Below are 18,340 nucleotides of genomic sequence, written 5' to 3'. Positions count from 1 at the left end.
CGTTTACATGCTAGACAGGGTAGCCCGCCGAGCCAGGGCACCCTGTCTACTTGCCTGGGGCACCCGGCTAGGCGGGATAGCTTTTTACCATGTAAACGGTTCGTGCCGGGCTATTCCGGCTTGCCGAGGTGAGATAAACCGCGAAAACATGGCGGCGCGAGGTGAATTTTTTCGTAGTTACCATTAACAACAGTCCTGTACACTGAAAAGAGGCCGCTAGCGCAATGAGCGATGAAAAAATTAAACTTGCTGCCAAAAAGTTTCTTTGGTCGGTCATTTTGTTTGTTGTGCTTAGCGGCCGCTCAATGAGAGCCCACGGGGCTCACTCACTGTCCCGGCTAGGTGAGTTGCATGTAAAGGCGGGCTATGTGTCAACCCTTCTAGCTGGGTAGCCCGGTTAGCCGGGGCACCCTCTCTCCATGTAAACAGGCGCTTATTTTGTTTTGCACGTAAAAGGCAGGGGGATAAGTCAGAAACCGCAAGGTTTATTTATCCCCCTGGCTCGACTTTAAGCACATATATTTTGCCATTGTAAGCTTTTGTAATTTTCTATGCAAATGTGAATTAAGTGTCTAGAGTGAATAAAGCATTGCTGCTGTTGTTGTTGTTGCTGTTGTTGTTGTAGGGCTCAAAATCCAATTTCTCCCCAAAAAGTCAATTTTATGCCTTTACATAAAACATCACGAAAGTTATCAATAAGGCATCAATGGAGGGTTGAAAATTGACACTGAGGATGAATTGCGAAGCTCTAGCAAGATATTTAAGAGATGATCGCTCTGTCAGTCCCAAGTTTAATTTAAAAAAAAGTTAATTATTTTTATTTATTAACATACAGTTATTTTAATGCCAGTTCTAAGAACTTGGCGCTGCATCAAGACAATGTCACAGAAGATTGATGATTTTCTTTATTCTCGTTACCTTCCAGTTCCTGCTTGTAAATGCGTTGGAATTTATCGAGAAATTACAGTTTGATCACATCTGGAATTTAAAGAGCTCAAGGTGTTAAAAGACACATCTTAACATGGCAGAATATTTCGGTGTTCATTTATTATTTTCACACTACATGTATGCAATTGGGCGAAATAGATTGGGGTAGACACTTACTTGAAATGTCACGTAGGATAGGTGACTCTTTATTATTCAAGGAATTTGAGTGGCCTCTACACAAAATGTCTGGAATGTGACGACAAATAAGTTAGAGAGAGTTGCCTGTAAGAGGGCTTGTCTTGTTTATTGTGTATTTCCTTTTGCTGTTTTCTTGACGTTTTTCTTATTTCATGTTTCTTAATTTCGCACTTAAAGTATTACGTGTTTTCATTCCACCTCAATCCATCTTTTATATGGACGAAGGCCTTACAAGCGGGGCTCAGAAAATATCCTGTTTACATAGCGATATACCGTTTTATGTTTGCTAGGTTTAGCGGATTTAAACGATAGAAAGGGCTTCTAAAATTAATTGCGTTAAGACAAACAACTAGCAAAACTAAAAAACTAGAAACTTAGCTTTAATTGAAACATAGCACTAGGAGGGGGCAGCTGTCGGCTGACAATCTGAAACGTATTTATAAAAGTTCCGTGCAACGACTATACTGTTACTATAGACCACAACAGTAGGGTTTTGTTCCAGAAAATCATCTGTGCGATTAAACAAATTAAAATATTGCCACGCCGGTCGATCTTTTTTCTTTTAGTTCGCATTCGTGCATTCGCGTCGCACGCTAGGAAATTAAAGAGACAATTTGCAGTTTATTGTTGCTGTGAAAAGTAATGTTAAATATTGACTTCCCTTTGCTTGGTTCACGAGATTGCAATCTTGAACAACTGGAACGATTTTACTGAAATGATACTGTGGAAGTGCAGCCGCCTCCCTTTGTTTGTTGAAACACTTTTAAATTCGACGTTGAACGAGTATCGCGGTTCTACGGATGTGCAACAGCAGTGTAAAGAAACATGACCTCTCATATTCCAGACCCGCATCCCTGTGACGGCCCGTATCTTAAGATTTCATAGACGCGTGGGAAAGCAAAATTGTGTGTTAATCTTTCCGGGAAAAAAGACAAGGTTTTCATGTTACAAAAACAAAGGTCACTTATTGATTCCACTTTGCAGAATTAGAAAATAACAAGAATGCAACTTTAGATGTTGAGAAAGCATGGTCATTGAAACAAGATTGGTATTTAATGACCGTTAGGTCTCGAGAAGGTTATGATAACAAAACTGGGTAGACTATATTTATGAATAGCTCAGTTTAAAACTGGATCACGTTGTGAAACAAATATTTTTCACTTTGAAACAGTAATTTTATGTCCTTCTTTCCACGAGTGAGTTGATAGACGCAGGAAATTAAGATGATTCCCCAGTATCGGACTGGGCTTTCTTTGTTACATGCGTGACTAGCGCGCGCACCCGGCCCATTGAGGAGATGGCGGATTTTTTACTTTACGGCTTAGCCCACCAGAGCGATAAATCTAGTTCATTCTTTCGTAAACGAATATAGTCGCGTATCATGTCTCGCTTGTTGTGAGTCATCCCCTTTCTTTACAAAGCGTATGGACCTATTTGTTTCCTTCAATTCTGAAGAAGAAAAAATTGTGTTTTTTTTTTTTACTAGCAACTTAGCCAGAACTTGTGATAAAAAGTATTAAACGTGGCCTAAAGAACACCGCATGAGAGGAACAAGTGGAGTCATTGTTTATATTTATCACAAATGTCTGTCTTTATATAATAATAAAAAAAATTAAAATCGATAATTGAGATTGAAACAAACCTTTAATTATTACATTACTTTAAGCAACATTTCGCTTATTGCAGGCTAATTTTCTCAGCTCTTATAAAGAGTAAAATGAACGGCTCAGATGGAAAACCTCTCTGGATTCTTACCTTGCAAGGAATTTTGAAGTGATTTATTCGTACGCATGGTGACCTCTTTCGTCCAGCCTACCTGATAAAATCATACTGCAATGGTTAATTCGTCAATCTGGCAAAGTTAAGTTTGACGGAAATTTTCGCATGTATGTGACTAGCACGAGCTTGTAAAATTTCGTCCTGTAATTCGTAACTTGTTGACCTTTTTTATAACTTACTTTAAGAGGGGAACCATAGACAGTAAGAGTATCTTGGTTTTCTATCCCTGCCCGGTGACTCATGGTTTGCAGAATTTGGGCTGCAGACTACACTTCGACCTAAATAAAGTTCCGGTTATCCTGAATAGCGCTCAGCGTTTAGCTCGCACCAATCAGTTAGCCCTCTTTAACTTCTGGGACATACTGCATGGTAATTTGTAACTAAAGCGTGATCGTTAATATATTAGAGAAAGTATATTATCTCGCCACGGTCCGTTCCCAGCGTTGACAAGTCAATCCTGGTGAGATTGTAGGTGACCATGCACTGAATCACATATCTGTAGCAAATTATATTTCAGATCCTTCTATTTCGGAAGCTGAGGCCTTATGCAATTGAATCAAGTCATCCGAAACATTAGCTGAAACCAGCAACAAAAATTCCACTAGTGCTGAACTTCAGTCGAAACAGCAAGTCAAACAGCAAGTCAAAATTAACCTGCAGAACAGGCGGATTCAGGCCAGAGCGCGAAACGCGATACACGAGCGCAGAGCGCGATCACAAGCGAAAAGCGCCAATCGAAATAAGATCCACTCACGCTTCGTTCTCGTGGTCACGCTCCGCGCTTGTGTATAGCTCTTCGCCGTGTGCCGACTACTCCGTCTGTTCAGCAACATACAGGTCAAATTGGGCCGACGACGTAGAAAATCGTCACACCGGAAGAGAGGATTTTCAATGATTGTTAAGGTCCCTTTTCCACCGTCATAAATATTCTCAAAACTAAGTTAATTAAATCGTAGAAACTCTTATCTTCGGCCATTTCAGCTTAAGTAAAAATAAGAAACAAACTGCGGTCACAAACATAACAAAACAACGCATGTTGTAGAAACCTTGATTTGAGAACTTAACGTTTGTATGTAGAAGCATACGAGACGTTAAGTTCTCAAATCAAGGTTTTTACAACATGCGTTGTTTTGTCGAGGAAAAGGTTGTTGTTATTCATCGTGGTGGATGCAATAATAAAAGGTTGTACAGAAGATCACAAAGGCACGAACAACCCCAAGAAGAGAGCCTGTCGCGGAATTTAAATCCACCGCCGTTTTACCTTATGTCCAAGGAGTTTCGGAGTCTCTCCGCCGCTGCCTAGAACAACAAGGCATTCGCACCGTATTTAAGTCCGACACGACACTTCGGTCACACTTAGTGCGACCAAAGGACACCGTCAACCCGGCTAAACAAGATGGTGTTGTCTACAGGATTCCCTGTGAATGCGGCAAAGTCTACATCGGGGAAACAGGGAGATCTATGCAGGAGAGGATCAAAGAACACGACAGGGATATACGACTCGCCCGTACCCAGACCTCCGCCCTTTTTGAACACACCCACGAGACCGGCCACTATCCTATCTGGAATGAGGTCAAGTTTATTGATCGAGATCCTCACTGGTACACACGTAGGGTCAAGGAAGCTATTCGCATAAGACTTCACCCTAACAACATCAACAGGGATAGTGGAATTGAAATTCCCGAAGCATGTATACCCACGATCAAGAAACACAACAACAGGAGAACGGTACAACAGCGGACCACTGAGGGAACAGCTACTGGCCGGAACAATGGAACAATAGGAGGATCGAAATGCACCAATCACAGCCGACCTTTGTGATATAAATGATATCGTGCAATCAGTCGACCTTATCGCCTGAAGAAAACTAGCAGTAAGCAGTCGAAACGTCGCGATCTACATCTCAAGTGACTATATCGTGAGACAAACGATAATACACTTTATTATGCGTTGTTTTGTTATGTTTGTGACCGCAGTTTGTTGGTTTGTGTGTTTGTTTGTTTATGTTTACTTAAGTTAATTAACTAGCAGGTAGATCTTAAACAAAAGCAGATTACAATAAGAGGCTGCAAATAGCGAGCAGCATTTTAAAATACTGTCCTGACCGATCGTGATTCAAGTTGTACACAAAATCTATCTTGCTATGTGTTTGAAATTCTAGGGCAACGTAAAATAGTATTAACTCTTGGTATAGTTTGCGAAGTTTCATTGGGGATCTTTAGAAAATAGGATGGGGTCGTATATGTATGCTGTGAACTATAATGAACGGCACCTAGCCAAATCATGAAACCAGTCATAATGCACTCCACATGGTCATACCTCTGTTATACATCTTTCCGTTTTGAGCTTTTTCAAATTATTTGCGATATTAGATGATATCTGTTTCTCGATTTGACCTCGCGAGATGTGTTTGTGTTTTTAAATCAGTAGTTACTCCTAATTTCGAAGAACCCTTGTTTTCCAAGCATTAAACTGCTTAAACGGCTGATATAAAATGTTAAAAAAAAATTAAGAAGAGCCACTTGAACACCCTGAGTGCATCTTGCTATGAAAGTGTAGCCCCTGATGGTCCCAGACACATGCGGTGCTACATGCACCGGATTCCCCATAAAATCAAGCTGGCACCGTCTTTGACCTGTCGTTCATATGTCTTGTCATAACACAATTATTTGCACGACGCCATTTTATTTGTTTACAACTTACGCAAGACGAGCCTGGCTCTAGAAGCCTTCACACGTGAGGTAAAAAGGCCATTTTCGAGTTGCTTTTACCTCTGTTTCAAAACGAGTTCTGGTGCACAACCTTTCATTTGGAAATGAGTTTGATTTGCAAGACAATGAACGTGCAAGAAAATCTCATTTCCATTGATACGAAAAGTTGTGCACCAAGACTTGTTTTAAAACAGAGGTAAACGCAACTCGAAAATAGCCCCTTATTCATCTGTTCACAGTTCCTACTTTTCCCTGGGATCGTAGATGTCGACCGTTAAGTTCGACGAGCTGCCATCTTGGTCTCTTGATGCGAGCGAAACTGGGGAGACTACAAAATGCACACGGATAGAACCGGTGGGGTTAATAGCGTGGGGGTGGAAGAGCGGAGAAAATATTCTTCCCAGTTTCGCTCGCGTCAAGAGACCAAGATGGCGACTCGTTGAACTCAGCGATCGACATTTACGATCTCACGGAAAAATAGGAGACTATGAAAAGTCTAGCCTCTTATCGTTCCGGTCACAAGTTTCCTGGAGTCGTTTGCCCACGTGTAGGTGATTAAACTTACATCGGACATCATGTATAGCTGCTCATTTTGGCTAATCCCAACATTTTATTTTAGACTTTTAATTACAAATATAACAAGTTCATCATATTTTTGCATAGGTCCTAGAAATCTTAGTACCTCTTAAAATAATTTATAGAACTTCTATAGAACATCGGTTTTATATAACTTGCTTGCAAGGACATCGCGCACGGCTACTTTTTGGCTAATCACAGCATGTTGTTTTAGATATTTATCTATAAATAAAATAAGTCCACCATATTTTTGCCAAGGTCCTGAAAATATTTAGTTCCTCTTAAAATAAACAACAACTATAACATCTACAAAACATCGATCGGTTACAAAATTAACGTTTTTTTTTATATATATTATTATTTTAATTCAATTTACATGAAGACTTTCAGTTACCACCGCCTTGCGTAAAGTACAGTAGCACATGAAAGTAATCCTCAGTAGTTTTCACTTGAATGGTCTCCAATTAGGGATTCATCCACAGCCTAAGAAAAACCTTGTACAGCACAATACAGTCAGGTAAATGGTACCCCTTGAAAGTACTACTCCCTCGCTTTCATTTGAATGGTCACACACTAGGGTCTCATCCAAAGACTCAAAGTTAGAACCACATCGTGCAGCATAATAAACAGTATGACAGGAAAGTCCTACTCAGTAGCTTTCATTTGAATGGTCACACACTAGGGTCTCATCCAAAGACTTAAAGTTAGAACCACATCGTGCAGCATAATAAACAGTATGACAGGAAAGTACTACTCAATAGCTTTCATTTGAATGGTCACACACTAGGGTCTCATCCAAAGACTTGAAGTTAGAACCACCTTGTGCAGGATAATAAACAGTACGACAGGAAAGTACTGCTCAAAAGCTTTTATTTAAATGGTCACACACTAGGGCTACATCCAAAGACTTTAATGTTACAACCACTTGTGCAGCATAATAAACAGTACCACACAGACAGGTCTCAAAAACCGCTGAGCATGCGCATTCAGTTCCCGCCTTCAAATGTTTCAAAATGCCGGACGACGAATAAGATTTCGCCACGTAATTCAGCCTTTCATTAGGCTGCTCATACATTTATTCAAACTTCCATAATCGGTTGAATTACGCCTTCAACGTTTCTAGTTTGCCTTGGCATTGTGTTTAGTGAGATCGGTGGTCATTTTCTACAGAATATTCTCCCTTACCTGGTTCCCCCTTGTGTTAACGTTCGCTACTGGTGGAAGGGAAACTGGACTCTGATTGTCTCGTTTGTTAAGACGGCCCAGTGTTTGTTAAGCTTGAGATTTGGACTACGTTATCGTTGTTTCTTCCGCAAGGAAATATCAAAAATGACTTTTTTTTCGTTTCCATGGTTTTGAGAAAACACTTCCCAAAGGCATTATATGGTTGTAAATCGAAAGGAGCAGCTCAGTGAAGCTCTTTAACGATGAATAATGGCTGGATTAATGACAATCTGACGGCAAGACTTCGTCCGAGCGGATGCAAAAAGTGACTCTGTGAGTAGAGACAAGTTGTTTTCTCATTAGGCGTTCCTTTCGGGTTAAATACCCTCAAGATTGTAATTCCCATCATTTAATCAATGCTCTATTGTAGTGTATTGCACGCCTCTCTTTGTTCATGTGAAATAAAATAAGATTTGTTTAGAATATCAAGATGGAGTTGTAGTCTTTCTTCTCAGCGTCACGGTTAGCTGTCGAATTTTTCCCGCCATTTCAAGGTGTATCCGCTTTGAAAAAGTTAGCTTACCTAACTCAAAACAAGCAACTGGATTTCTTTTAGATCTTGTTGTACTTTTTGTGGAAATCAATAATATGCGCCAAGGGACAACGGGTCCTTCGAGGCAGTAAAGAAAAGGATTACTCGATCAGATCGCTGTTAATGAAATGAATTAGGGGAGGGTATTTTTCTGTTCTTTCGGCCAAATGAAAATTCACGGAAAAGTATTAAACGAGACAACTTGTTGCTTTCCGCAAAGTTCCGCTGGTGATACCTGTTCGGGGAGGCTGACTAAAGTACCCCTAACACCTCATTACAGTGTTCGAGAGTCTGGACCACAGCGATTTAGCTTTCTTTAAACCCGAGCATTTGCAACAAACACTTAAGCTTAAGTTAATTCAAGCAGACACACAGGAGCGAATAGTTTGCAGCAAACATTATATTTCGCCGAAATAGGTAGGTACATAAGCTTATATTCAAGCTTGCTTCTCAGAATTAAAAATAATCGTACACTGTAGTAGGATGCAAGGTTGGTAGTATAAGCACTTCACTGGCTTCTGATCAGGGCATTGTAATGGTTTCTTTTGTTTTTGAAGCAATAAAGAAAAATTATCTTGCACCATACAATACCTGCGTTTACTTTACGGAGCATCCCTAAAAAGGGCTTTCCAGCATCAGTACCAAAAGTTTAACATACAGAAAATGCTATACTAGTTGACACAACTCAACCTAAAAGACTCAACTTATTGATTTTTAATAAAAACAGAGAACCAGATTTATAAAGCACTCCTGGGTCAATGTGGGATCCAAGTATTGTTGGAATATAAAACCCAAAAAACAATATTTAGGATTTAAAATGAAAAAAAAAAAACATCGCGTAGAATGCCTATTGTTCTCGGGACATTTACTTGCAGTCGAATAAAAATTATAGGTCTGTAATATTAGCAGCGAAGCGTAAACAGGGACGCTCTGATTGGTCAAAGATCACGTACACTTTCCTCCGAAGGGAATACTGCCTTAGCTCATTAACTTGTCAAGGCGGGGCTAAGAAACAAAGGTCTCGAAAGTTATTCTTTATTCTATTGTTTCCGATATCGCGTATTTCAAGCTGGCTATTTCAAGCGTTGGACTTGTAATGGATATTTGCATCCGATTTTTACCATAGGCCATTACATGTATCCGGGTTTTTCGTACCAACGTCTTTTCGTACCACCCATTTTCGTACCACCTACATACACGTTCGTACATGTTCGTACCACATAAACATACATTCCAAATAGCACAGATTTAGACTATCTGATAGTCTAAATGAGATTTTAGATGTATAGCATGGTTTTGGTGTGATTTCTTTACGTAAAGGATATCACAGAAGAAGTTCCGGAGAATAATTATCCACGGAATAACACTCTTATCTTCACGCGAGCGAATTATTCTGTGACAAAAACTTCGAAGATTGTTGTCACACAATAACTCGTTCGCCTCTTCGAAATTTTTCAGTAATTGGCGATGTTTACCTTACTTTATTCGCCTTGAAATCCCCTAAAACTTTGCTAGGAATAAAAATAATTGTTTCTTTGCTAAAGATCTGGTCTTGAAAGCCGAGCTTCTCAAAAATATCTGACTGATGACACCAGTCTTCACGCTGTTGTTGTCACATAATAACTCGCTGGCCTCTTTGAAGTTTTTCAGTAATTGGCGATGTTTACCTTACTTTATTCGCCTTGAAATCCCCTAAAACTTTGCTAGGAATAAAAAAAATTGTTTCTTTGCTAAAGATCTGGGCTTGAAAGCCGAGTTTCTCAAAAAAATCTGACCGATTGACACGAGTCTTCACGCTGTTGTTGTCACACAATAACTCGCTGGCCTCTTTGAAGTTTTTCAGTAATTGGCGATGTTTCCCTTACTTTATTCGCCTTGAAATCCCCTAAAACTTTGCTAGGAATAAAAATAATTGTTTCTTTGCTAAAGATCTGGTCTTGAAAGCCGAGCTTCTCAAAAATATCTGACTGATGACACCAGTCTTCACGCTGTTGTTGTCACATAATAACTCGCTGGCCTCTTTGAAGTTTTTCAGTAATTGGCGATGTTTACCTTACTTTATTCGCCTTGAAATCCCCTAAAACTTTGCAAGGAATAAAAAGAATTGTTTCTTTGCTAAAGATCTGGGCTTGAAAGCCGAGTTTCTCAAAAAAAATCTGACCGATTGACACGAGTCTTCACGCTGTTGTTGACAATAACTTGCTCGCCTCTTTGAAGTTTTTCAGTAATTGGCAATGTTTACCTTACTTTATTCGCCTTGAAATCCCCTAAAACTTTGCTAGGAATAAAAATAATTGTTTCTTTGCTAAAGATCTGGGCTTGAAAGCCGAGTTTCTCAAAAAAATCTGACCGATTAACACGAGTCTTCACGCTGTTGTTGTCACACAATAACTCGCTGGCCTCTTTGAAGTTTTTCAGTAATTGGCGATGTTTACCTTACTTTATTCGCCTTGAACGGTCCCCATACAAAAAATGGCCAATTTTTGCCCATTTTCAAGAGCAAAAAGCTACTCCTTATACCTCATATATCAACTTACTTAACGGCTTAAATTGAAGATTCAACCTTCTTCTTCAAAAAGCCGCGCGTGAAAGTTGAAGTTTTAACTCCTGGAAACCAGAACAGTAAGTTTTATCAACGCTATTGGGCCAATTTGGACCCTTTCTTCTCTTAATCAGGGCATTTCACGACACGCAAACATTCAAATTTGCCGCTTCGCCGGTCATGAATAATTAATAATGTCCAGGCATTCTACCCGATGATTACTTCATGAATCTGAATGTCAGAAAAAAATGTGTCATTCAATGAAAATGTCTGTAAGAAAAAATACCAATCATTATCAAATCTGGTTTCCCCACAGGTATACAGGTATAGCATCAAAATAATTACATTAGACCTTTTCAATCATTCAGCAGAATGCTAACTTAAATGTCGCCAGATTACAACATGAAAGCATACACAATGTAGTTGAGGAGCTTGAACAAGTCAGTGCAAAGTTACTGGAGAAAACACAAAGTAACTAAAACCCTATTTTGACTGGCAAGTTGTGCATCACCAGTCTCTGCTCCAACCATTCCATTCAAGTCAAAAGAAAAATTGTGACCAAACATGTAAATTTAATTTCTTATTTGAAATTGAAAACACACAAATAAGTCAGTTTTTGCAAAATCCAAAAGAAGCTGCAGTTTGAGAATGGGATCATTATAAACCTTTCCCCCTAGAGTCAACCATCACTCTGTAGTCAAGGCTCATTACAAATTTTAACTATATTTGAGCATGCATCAGTGCTAATAAACAACAAAAGGGCTGAAGTGCTAACCCATGTTTAATGAAGGTATCAAGATAATATTATCCTTGACTGTATTCAACTATTAATACAGGTAGAAATTAAAGGAGCTCAGTCACGGTATTTTGAGTTATTTTGGCCACATACAAAATTACCTTTAAATGGTAGGAAACCTGAAAATAACAGTTAAATAAGATAGAAAAACATCAAAGACAATGATAAACCATAAAGGAACAAGGATGGCTAAGGATGGAGCAGATTAACATGGATTACAAACAACGAATTTGAAAAATTGAGGCTAAATTTTTCAACATGTGCAAACCGTGACTGAGCTCCTTTAAAATGTTGTGAACATTTGTAGCAGAACCAGAATTTGGCAAACATGTTCAGCAGTTTCACAGAGCACTGACCAAGCACTATACACAAGGGTGGTAAACACCTCTATGATCTGACTGAAATGGAAGCTTTCTGTGATCAGCATTCTGCTGGACTGTTTGGTCAGTTGTAAAATACATGTATCTACAGTAGTTCAGAGACAAAATGTTTACTTAGCATTTTATCAGGGATATCTGGCATAACATCTTTTTGTGTTTGCGTGCATGCTAGAAAAACTCTCCAATCCAGAGGGCAAATGGCGCAAATCTCAAAATGAAAGGGGCCAGTCACAGTTCACTGATGTGTACATGGTTCTTGGGTTCAGCTGCCACCCACAGCCATTACTTAACTATGAAAAGACCTTGGTCGACAGACAAGAAGACAGAAGTACAAAAACAAAATTTGTTTAATAAGGGAGGCAATAAACGTGAGATCACATATTGCTAATAGTCATCAACTGGAATTAAATTAGTTAGTCTGAGCCAGCAATGTTTTGGTATTTCCACTTTGTGCCCAACTTAGAGAACAGAAAAATTTGTTGTGGATCATAACAAAATTATCGTCCAATCAATGATCGTAGACAAAAGATGAGTCTACTTTGCATTAATACAAGGAGGTAATACCAATAAGAGTTACGATAGAAGTTTCAGTGTTACTGTATACTCCGAGAGCAGAAATGTACAGTGTTTCACCCAAAATTTGCAGAATAGAAAGTTCACGCTCTTCATCAAGGAAGACATTTTTTTGCATGCCAAGCACTATCTGGTCCACAAGTTCCGTAGCAAGTACCACTTGGGATATGTGCACTGCAATTGTGGACGTACAAAGTCACAACAAAATGGAAGTAGTTGATTTGGGAGATGATATCACTAAGAGTCACCGCAATGTTCACGTGACCATGGAGGGTGGCACAGTCCGCCCTTGTCAAGGGGCTATTGACATTCAGCATCTCCTTGGTGTTGTATCCGTTGAAAGAGGAAATTATCACTGCCAAAACTTCCTTCAACATCTCCCTCTGCAATTCAAAGAGTTCAACTGGTCAAATGCTGAAAAAAGTTTTAAGGAATGAAAGTAATCTACGTTTGTATAAAATGCAGTGTGCTTTAAGAATTTAGCAAGACATAGGACATGAAATGGTTTGTGCTGCTAAGGTATGGCACATAATTTTCAGAACCACCTTGAAGTTTTCACAGGGAAAAAGATTGAAATCCTTCACTCTAATTTTAGAAGGTAGCTGGTTTTGTAACTGTGTAGGAAAATCAAATTTTCAAAAGAGGAGGCTTTAGAAGCAATAAATTGCCTCAAAACTGTAACAGAATCATTCAACCTGTGGTAAATTGTTGAAATTAACTCAAGAAAAACTTCAAAAAAAATTGTCAAAATAATTATGGTTAATAATCTCCTGGTTTTTTCCGTTTTCGAATTCTTAAGTAATGAAGACATTGCATGGTCAGGTGCTATGGCCACTGGTATGGAATTTTATTGAAAGGTGGAAACATCACAAACATGTACTGTGAAGTGGACATAATATAATGTACTATTATTTTTGAAAGTTGTACAATGTAAGTTATGAATGACCTTCTTAACTGTATGTATACAGAATTCTGCTTACCAATTTCTTATTCTTGACTTTTACTGTATGAGCTGAGGTGTATGCCGATGACAGCTCAGCATGAAGAAAACAAAAACAGTGGAGATGAAGACGACGACGAACCAGAAGAAAGCTCAAATAGAGAATCAGAGAATCGAGGGGATGACAAGTTCGATGATCGATTACAGGAAAAAGGTTGATGACATCAAAGGAAGCAAAATTTGCGGAGCGCTTCTGAATTTACCCTGGTCCCAGAGATTTTTCTTGATTTTTCTCCGCACGAGAGAGCTACGAGAGAGCCGCGAAGTGGTGAAAACACGAGTCGCGAAGCGGCGAGAAAGAAAAACAAGGTTTTTCTTTCTCACCACTTCGCGACTCGTGTTCGCCGCTTCGCGAAAAGAAAAATCAAGAAAAACCTCTGGAACCAGGGTAGAATTTAAAAGGAAACGAATCCACCAGAGATCCTTCCATTATATACAAATCCCAAACAGAAACCAGTGCAAGGATGTAGCAGAATTTCGCGCCGAATTTGCTGTGCTCCTCCAAGCGCAGGCTAACATCGTCGTTGTCGGCAAACATCAACTGCAATCCATTGATTTTATGCTCATCCTCGACAACCCAGTCTTTCTTCATAAATAACCATTGTGGTGAAAAGAGCACAATCACGCGCAGTTCACACAAACTACCGTTCAATGGCCACTCGATCGCGCTTCCAATCCCCGCAGTAAGTCAGCGGTCAACGTTCTGCGCACGCGTCCTTAAAAAAAGTCCCCAGCCAATCAGCGGTTTTTCAGACCTGTCTACCACACATGAAAGTACTGCTCAATAGCTTTCATCTGAATGGTAACACATTAGGGCTTCATCCAAAGACTTACACGTTAGAATCACTTTGTGCAGCATAATAAACAGTACCACAAGAAAGTACTGCTCTATCGCTTTCATTTGAATTGCCACACAGTAAGGTTTCATCCTCATTCATTTAAAAGTTTGAACTATCTTACTCAGCATAATAAATAGTACCACACAAAACTATTATTTGTACTCAGTAGCATCTCATCTTTCCGCTGAGTCAGTAATTTAGCATCCATTGCTTGATCTTAAAATACAGGGCACCCAGCACTTCCATTTGTATGGAAATTGAAACCAGAACAGTCCGTAAGTGTAAGGGTATCTGAAAGCCAATAAACGTTCCGGGGAATTGGGAATTGCGACATCGACTCCGTGGAAATTGATCCTCGCTGGAGGCACGACCCACGACTGAGGAAATGTCTCCAAGGTATGATGGTATTTAAGAATAAAGTTGTCCCCTGAAGAGGCTGGATAGAATTTGTGAAGCATCACTTCTGTTTTGCCGCTAGTTGACCTATTTGCTGGTATCCACCTCATGAAATCAGCGGTCGCATTCCCAAAGATTGCCATGAAGCCATTTGCTTTAATTCCAGATCTCTTCAATTCCGAATAGGCATTTAACCTCTCTGTTCTTAAAATAAATGATATATCTGCATCGTGGTCGTGTGGCAGAATGTCTCCCGTACGATAAGCACCAAGAAGGGTTCCTGAAACGAATGATAATACAAACAAAAATAACCCAAAATCTTTGTTGCTACGGTTTTATTTGTTTGTTTGTTTGTTTGTTTGTTTGTTTGTTTGTTTAACAATACAGGCTAAATGAATCCGTTACTTACTGCATGTTTAGACTTTCCACAGAACTCTATTTTGTCAGGCAAAATTTTACAGTAAAACCAAGGTACCCCTCAAGATTACATCAATTTAATGAAGTGACGCAATCACCGGAGAGCAATGCAACTGCCGCAAAAAAGACCAATGCCCGCTTGACAACAAATGCCTGACTTCCAGTGTAATCTACAACGCACAAGTTACAACTAACAACACAACCAAGAACTACATTGGACTGACAGAAGGAACATTCAAACAGAGATTCTCGCAGCACAAATCCACATTTAAGCACAGAAAACACATCAACAGCACCGAGCTTTCTAAATACATCTGGCAACTACACGACAAAAAACAAGACTTCAACATCAAATGGTCAATTATTAGCCGTGCAAGACCCTACAACAACATTTCCAAACGATGCGACCTCTGCCTCACAGAAAAACTAATGATTATCAAACATAGCAACGACAATCTACTAAACAAAAGATCAGAACTTATTTCTAAATGCCGGCACGAGAACAAATTCTACTTGAAGAACGCTTGACACTTTCTTTATATTGTACTGCACCCACGCAGTTTATACTCGTCCCCGTAATTTCTGTCTTCACACCTATTGTTTTCCAGTATAACTATCACTTATTGTAATGCAACTAGTCCAGCAATTAGCCTATTGTTTAATACCGTGTATATATATCTAGTTGATAGGAATGCTTATCATTAAATACTGTCTGATGAGTGCGTAAGCACGAAACTCGGAGTAACAGCAAATCTTGCCTCTGCGTTATTACTCATATATATATATATATATATATATATATATATATATATATATATATATATATATATATATATATAGTTTAGTGTACGATGTGAGGAAGAGACCAACTCTTGACTGTTCTGGACGGGTTTAATGTACAACGTTTTGGTCGTTCGGCCTTCTTCAGGTTAAAAGTTAAAAACTAAAAAACTAGTTACAATGGTTGCGATTTACAGAAACACCGACTTATATACAGAGCAGAAATATTAAGATTGAGGTTACGTAATACAACAAAGGTCTAAATTACAAGGTGAAAAGGATTAGACAATCAAAGACAGATACAGAACTATGGGTGACATGTGAATACAAATAAGGTGAATACAAATGAGTGGCAAAAACTAAAGAGAAAAAATCTAACTTAATTAGTAGTGTTTACTCTGAAGTAACAAGCTCCCCATTGAAGGCCTCTGAATGAATGTAATTAGGTAAAAATCATAACAGGATCCCAGGAAAGGGCCATTAAACTACAGTAATAATTTCCCTTCCAAAGCCCCTGAATGAAAAGCCGACAACAAACATAACAGAATCCTTGAAAAGAGCTCTTGAACTTAGAAATAAACAAATAACAAAAATGATAACAGAATAAAATTAAAATGCGTCATATTGGAAAAGTGGCAAATCACAACTACTCAGTTGTAGTAATTAATGCGGTGTCTTAGATCCTTTTAACGTATCTTATGAACAAATTGAAGCCCCGCAAAATGAATATGCCGACCCATTTTCGCCTGATTAGTTTTCTTCGAAAATGAGTGACAAGAAAGTGTATACGTGTGCTTTGTATCACACATTCTATTACTAAAAGAATAATAGAACTCACCATAGTCGAGCCAATACTGAACACCAAACTTGTCAAACACCCTCGAAATATTCTGCACCATAATCCTCAAATTTTGACGTTTTTGATCAGTTAAGTAGCACTCGTCGTTATACCCGCCACTCGCAGATGGAATAATAACCAGGTGGAGACAAACAAGAACTACGAGCAAGATGATTAACATGGCTGTCAATCGTTTGTGTGTTAGCTTCCGTCGTCTTGAAAGTGACAACTTACAGCAAAACATACTCGGTTTGATTTTCTGGTCGCCAGTCTTTGATATGATGAACTCGATCAGACTGCTTCACAACAGCGAGGAACAATACCGTGTTATTCAAAACAAAACATATTGAGACAGGCTTATTTTGTAGCTGACGGTTTTGCCTCTCTCCCCTGGATCCTGGGTTCGAGTGGTCCGTGAATCCTGCAAGTAGAAATAAGGATTCTAATTAGTAATTGGGTGCATCAACCAACGGAAGAATTCATTTTTTTAAGAGTTATCTTTCTTCCGACACAACATTTGCAGATGTCGCTGCCTCACAATATTTGTCGATTTGATCTCCAGCAAGAAATTACAAAAACACTGCTAGTGTATAGCAAATTCAACTCAGGTATTAAACTCGACTTATTTCCCCTGGTTTATGTTCAGTCATTTTACTATCGGATTTCGCGTCCCTTAATTACAGCTAGTTTGAGATAGTGGGCTTTCGCTGCAAGCACGTTTTTATGCATAATTAAAATTATTTATAGAAGGATGCGCGTTACAGCACGAGCTAGACAGAATGGCAGTAGTAGCTTTGGCGATGATTTTCTCCAGCAGTGAAACGTTATTCAGCGATTACTCAAGAGTATAGTCGGTATTTGGGCAGGATTGTTCGAAGACTTTTCGAAAAACGACGAGGACCAACCGGGGATTAATAATGTAGCTTTAAAATTTAGCTTAATTTTTCTTGTTTACAGCGTAAACGTGTTTTATGTAATAGTAATGATGTAGCGTTCCAGAATCATGTACACAATGGTGGAATGAAAAAGAGAAAACCCCCCCGTCGCGCTCGGAAATAATCAGACCCTGCCTCGATGGATCGGCGATATTCCTGAATCATTCTTCACCGTGTATTCTTTGTATTTTGTGGTTAGCCGGTTTGTCACCCGCGTACATAATAGAATCAGCAAAGCATTGAAACCCTTCTGCTATTGCGAATTGAATAGTTTTATATCGAACTATGGAGATCTTCATATATAGAAAAGTTTAACAGGACTTACTAAGGTCTCCTACTATTATCAGTAATAGTCAGATAACATGAAATGCACTGAAACAATTAATAAAGCGTTGTGATGTGCTACCAAAAGAAACGGTAGCGGAACATCGGCGAGTCACGCAATCTTTTATCAAAGTAAGTCTAACGCAAACGAACATGCAGCGATTGCTCCGAAGATTCGTCCACAGTTTTGAGAATCGCTTCACATTTTTAAATGATGATAAAATAATCTCAGGAGGTCCCATTGCTAAGTCGTTCGGTCGAAATTCTGCAAAAAATTTCTGGCCATGACTCTGACTATAAATTGTAGGTGTCGAGAACAGGCCGGGCCGAGAACATGGCGATTTTAATTTAGTACACTCGACCTCAGAAAAATCCGTCAAGTAATTCTAATTGAATAAGAAACCAAAAAAGGCAATCGGTATCCCTTAGATTTTCCAGACAAACATAGAGTGTTAAAAGAGCTTCAATAAGGCATTCCGTGGAAAATCTGTCAAAATTTCAGACTGGCGGGCAGGTTATAAACAAATCCATGCCGTTCCCGATTACCCGGTATATGATCGCAGAATTGCTTTA

General features: G+C 39.1%; 2 protein-coding genes across 2 annotated transcripts in view; both read right to left on the bottom strand.

Moving 5' to 3' along the window:
* LOC145494095 (uromodulin-like) overlaps nucleotides 1–18,340 on the bottom strand; it is a 262,517-nt gene that overhangs the window by 13,794 nt on the left and 230,383 nt on the right. The window lies entirely within an intron of this gene.
* LOC145496046 (ribitol 5-phosphate transferase FKRP-like) lies at nucleotides 14,005–17,064 on the bottom strand. Its single transcript, XM_081475659.1, has 2 exons — nucleotides 16,509–17,064; nucleotides 14,005–14,753 (listed from the first exon to the last, which is right to left on the bottom strand). Exons 1-2 carry the CDS (start codon nucleotides 16,750–16,752, stop codon nucleotides 14,275–14,277), a joined length of 723 nt encoding a protein of 240 aa, XP_081331785.1. The 5' UTR covers nucleotides 16,753–17,064; the 3' UTR covers nucleotides 14,005–14,274.

This window comes from Orbicella franksi, chromosome 8, assembly GCF_964199315.1.
Source record: "Orbicella franksi chromosome 8, jaOrbFran1.1, whole genome shotgun sequence".
Classification (NCBI taxonomy): Eukaryota; Metazoa; Cnidaria; class Anthozoa; order Scleractinia; family Merulinidae; genus Orbicella; species Orbicella franksi.
This window is presented reverse-complemented; position numbering and strand designations above follow the sequence as displayed.